The sequence below is a fragment of the Telopea speciosissima genome, chromosome 2, assembly GCF_018873765.1.
Source record: "Telopea speciosissima isolate NSW1024214 ecotype Mountain lineage chromosome 2, Tspe_v1, whole genome shotgun sequence".
NCBI lineage: Eukaryota > Viridiplantae > Streptophyta > Magnoliopsida > Proteales > Proteaceae > Telopea > Telopea speciosissima.
The window spans coordinates 68,481,010-68,485,876 of record NC_057917.1 but is presented as its reverse complement, the minus strand read 5'-3'; the positions used below and the strand labels follow the sequence as shown (position 1 = coordinate 68,485,876).

Genomic DNA, 4,867 nt, shown 5'->3' with positions numbered 1-4,867 from the left:
TTGTCACAACATAGAATAAGTGAATTTATGAGAAGAAATTAAGATGGTCAATCCCAGAATACTAGTAGACCATCCACTTTTCAAGAAGTTGTACATCTCTGGTAATGAAAACAGCAGAAATGGATGAGATAGTCCCATCGTCGTTCAATACCGCAGCTTTAAAACAACCAAAGAAGGCCCCCCCTATAGGGCCGTCCCACAATCTTCTTCATCCAACAACTATCAGGACCCCAAAATTGCTGCTTCCAATCAGGATCACAAAGTAGATCACTTACCATTTGTTTGTGGGGCCCTCCTAATTCCCTCAGTCTCCGAAAAGAGTAGATAAAAGCAGATCTTGCACGAAACCAGCTCTAATGGTAGCCTGTTTTATCTTCTGTTCCCGCTCTTCATAGCTCAATGAGGAATCAAAACTGGCAGGGAAGAAAGAATGTTAGAACTCAGATATTCAAACTCAAGTTCCAGAGACGCAACTTAATATTTTCCCTTCTTCACCTCAACCTCGACTGAAGCACTGAAATCTTTAAAGAAAAATTAAAACATTGAAACAAAGCATCCTGAAGAATGAATATGTTAGAAATCTAAGTTCTCTGTTCCATGTCCTTGGGGCTCACAATATTTGTTTATGTATTTCAGAAAAAAGGACATGTTTCGGGAAGAATGAAGCCCCTATATTTGCAGACTATTGTATTGCACACTCATGAAGAATGTGTAATTTTCCAATTCAGGAAGAAAAAAAAAAAAGATTACTCACAGGACATTCTAGTAGTTTTTCTATCACAGTTGAATCTCTAGTAGTCTATAAAATAGCAGAATGGAAGCTTTATGAAAGCCAGTTCTTACTAGACTTGTAATTTATTAGGATTCCTTGAGTATTACAAAACAAATTATGTGACAATCAACTACACGAGTTTCCTAGATTAGTCACGGTTGGGAAACGGAAAAAATAAAACAGATACAGATATATTCACTGCAATCCTATTATTCATACCATCAGGAGTAATGTACAACGTTTTTTTAATAATCATAAGCAATTCAAAAATATGCAATTGCAATCTCTATTTCTACCATCAGAAACAAGTATGAAAAAGTACACATTGAAACAAACATAAATGCATACTCATATAGGGGTGATGCAGCTGAGATGAGCCATAATTTGACATGTAGACAACGTAAAGAGTATCCTAGCCATCAAAGTAGTATTACGTCATGTGAACCCTCGACATGGCAGATATAGCTGTTCATCAAAGAAATACTTCCAAGACTGGCAGTCCAGAAAACCTTTTCCAGGCACATATATGTATAAAATATATAGCTAGATTGGTTGATTGATTGATAACAGTAACTTCCACAGACTCCATTAGTTTGGTGTAAGATATGGATAGATAGCTAACTGCTAGTGGATATTAACCTGTATATAAACTAGTACAGGTTTATGGATGACATAATATTAAAAGACAGAAGTTCATAATCTAAAACTCAGGAAAAAAAAGCTTGTACAAGTACTAAATACTCGACCCAGAAAATGTTTTATACAAGTGATAAAGATCTATCTGGCTGTCACTATCTACGAACTAATTCTCAAGAAAATAAGTCCAGTATTTTGCATTTAATATAAGGGAGCTGAATTTCTATATGAGCATGTCTAGAGAGGTTTTCCAGATTGACACCTGGCTCCGCCATTTGGCAGGTCAGATGCCTCTTAAATTTTGTGGACTGGGGGTGGGGGGGGTGGGGGGGTGGGGGGGGGGATTAGAATAGTACCTTGATTTCCAAGAAGGTGTTGATGTTACATTCTTTACAGAAATGTCCTCAGCACTAGAAACTGCAGATTTTGATATTTCATCTGCTTCAGATGAGGGGAAGTTCAATACAAGTGATGAAAGGAACGAGTCTGTAACTGCATTAGATGCAGTAGCATTGCTTGACCGATATCCACCACCACCTAAGAGCACCTGTAGATGTGCCTCACGAAGATCTCGACCTAATAGAGACAGGGTCTGACTGTTGGGAATAGCAACTCTACGTAATCTGCGACGTCTCTGCAAGTGATCTTTAGTTAAAGGAAACAACCCTGTAATCAAGCTTCACTAAAAACCTATAACTAACTGCACAAGCAGACACTCCAGAATCACATAAAAGAGAGACATAGGGTTATGTATTCCATCTCCAACATGAAATCCACGAAAACTAAAAGGATATCTTGAACAAATGCCCATGTTGCAGTGTAATATGATTAAGCATGTCTCTTGAAACTTTGACAGAGCAAATGGGGCAAACCTGCAAGCAAAAGAGTACGAAATGAAGATTAGTGATATGTAATATTACAACTCCATACAAAATCAATCGAACCATAACTTCTTCATAGTTCTTTTCTTACTCTCTAAGTGTGCAATACAACCTTAAGGATTAACAGGATATATTAAAAAGAACATGACCTCAGGTAAATCAATAAGATAAAATCGCATCAAGTTACAGCATGTGGTGGATGATTATGAAAGCTTCTAACAGAATTTTAAATAACAAAAGGACGGGCTGACCAAAAAAAAGGGCTAGGATTGGAGACCTACAAGAAGTTACATAGCCGTGAGCAGTAACACATCATCCATTTCTGACTTGGAGGATCAGAGACATTCCATGCCAAACTCACAGTTACCAGTTCCATTGGCATAATTATTCCCACTTTTGCTACTTTTACAAAGTAGTTATGTCCTTTGTCAAAATGGTATTCTTCCTGAACAACTCCATTGTCACTCTACAAATGCCACTGTTTTCCCTCACTTTGTCACCACCAGTGAATTGTGGTCCAAAAAGCCTCCAATAGGCACAGCCTAATCCTGCCACGAGTATATGTGAATTGTGAGGTACCACCTCCATACAACTTTGTAGCTGGTAGTTTGTGTTCACATATGTTTTCTTTCCATGTAAATACAAAAAAGTGAACAACATCCTCAAAAAAGGGCGTACCCAGTGCACGAGGCTTCCACCACTGCAGGGTCTGGAGAGGGTCATAATATACGCAGCCTTACCCCTGCTTTCGTAGAGAGGCTGTGTCCAGACTTGAACCCGTAACCACTTGGTCACAATGGAGCAACCTTACCATTGCACCAAGGCCCGCCCTCAAAAAAGTGAACAACATCCTCAATCACAGAAATTTAATTCCTTTGCTTAGGCTACAGCATAATCAATCTTCCAAATTTCCAAAGCTTCTAAAACATGATAAGTTATATCGACAAACTGCCACCATCATGCACAAAGTTCATTCACTTCTCCGTCAAAATAGCATTTAGTATGAAAAATGTTTCCATTTCCCAGTAACTTTGGCCTTTAATAACATGGGAAATCCAGTAACAAATGCATGGGAAACATCAGATCATGTGGGAAATGAAACTAAAATTCACAAGATAACACAAGGAATTGCTTGGACAGCATGATTCATGCTGAAATTGCACCATCACACGTTTCAATCCATCATCTTTCCCCAGTTAAGGTACAGGGTTTTGGTTTGCATTTCAATTTTATTAACCAATAGGTCATGTCCAGGTTATGTACTTACAACTATCCACAGTCTGCAGTGGTCATCCCATCTAAGACCAGTAAGGCAAGGTTCAGGTTGGCATGTTCTCATTTTGATTCTCAAACATCAAAGTGACTCGAGACTTTTCCAGGCACCAGATACCCGTTGTTGCAATTAAGGGATTTTTGTTCTTCACTGGGAGAAGTGGTCGCACCCATGACCAAATTACCAGTCAAATGGTTTTTAAGGAGGGTCAACAAAAAAAAAGATGATGATGACCGAAGGACATGGAACAAAAGGGAAATAAGCAAATAAAATCAGCCAGCAAATTCAACAATAATTCGGGATCGCTGTGTCATTCCCCATCCCCACCCCCCTTATTGTAAAATAACTATTTCACTTTTTTCGTTTATTTATTTTAGGAAGTGGTGGGGAGGGAGAGGAGAGCAATGATCAAATCAAAGCTTTACAACCTTACAGAAGAAGAAAAGCAGGTAGCTGCAGATACAAGGTCTTACGGTACAAACATCAAAATATGAATAACCTGAGCCACCTATCAGATTATCAGAGCAACCAAATAAAAAAAAAATCCATTCTTACAGGGGAAAAAATCACCATAGGGGGAAAAGGGTTGACCAAGATCGTAGCATTACGGCATGATCAAATCAGCAAGCAATGTAATCACAGATATAGAAGGTTACCCAATCCAAAAGACGAGAAGGGTTAAAACCAAAAAAAGGTTCAGAAATAAATCAATAGGGAAACAACTCACCGAGACCTTGGACTCGAATGGATGCTCATCTTCGAGATGCGAACACAGAGAAGCGATATCGTAGTCCTCGTAGCAATACGGGCAGGGAAAATCTGGACGAACCTCCTCTTCAACCTCGAAATCATCTATACTCAACCGATCTAAAAACAATCACGTCCACCGAAAGGAAGAAAAAAAATAAGATTTCCCCCCCTTTTACATAAGGAAATATCAAATGAAGGATAATAAGCAATATACAAGAGATTGCATCAAGAGAAGGGGACCTAATTGGGAATTCTGATGGTGCTGCAACGCGTATTGGCGTTTGGCCGCGGCAAGGCGAGATGTCCAGAGATCAGAATCCATTAAGGATCAGAGGTCGATGAGGGGATCGAAGAAATATATGTATTCCCCTTCGGAACGATCAAAATAAACAAAATCAAACTTTATATTTCTCCTCTCTTCTTCTTCTGATTTATTTTTCGTCGTAAAATTCTCTGCTCTGTTTGACTTTTTATAAGATTTACTAATTGCTGTGAAGAAATATTGGAAATGGAAGATTTGCCTGAAGAGAGAGATAGAGAGAGAGAGGGAGGAGG

At 38.8% G+C, this 4,867-nt stretch overlaps 1 protein-coding gene across 1 annotated transcript; it reads right to left on the bottom strand.

Annotated features, from left to right (window-relative positions):
• Positions 1-4,732, bottom strand: LOC122652704 (protein DEHYDRATION-INDUCED 19-like). Its single transcript, XM_043846520.1, has 5 exons — positions 4,553-4,732; positions 4,290-4,429; positions 2,203-2,280; positions 1,765-2,048; positions 1-413 (listed from the first exon to the last, which is right to left on the bottom strand). Exons 1-5 carry the CDS (start codon positions 4,632-4,634, stop codon positions 305-307), a joined length of 693 nt encoding a protein of 230 aa, XP_043702455.1. The 5' UTR covers positions 4,635-4,732; the 3' UTR covers positions 1-304.
• Positions 4,733-4,867: the final 135 nt, after the last annotated feature.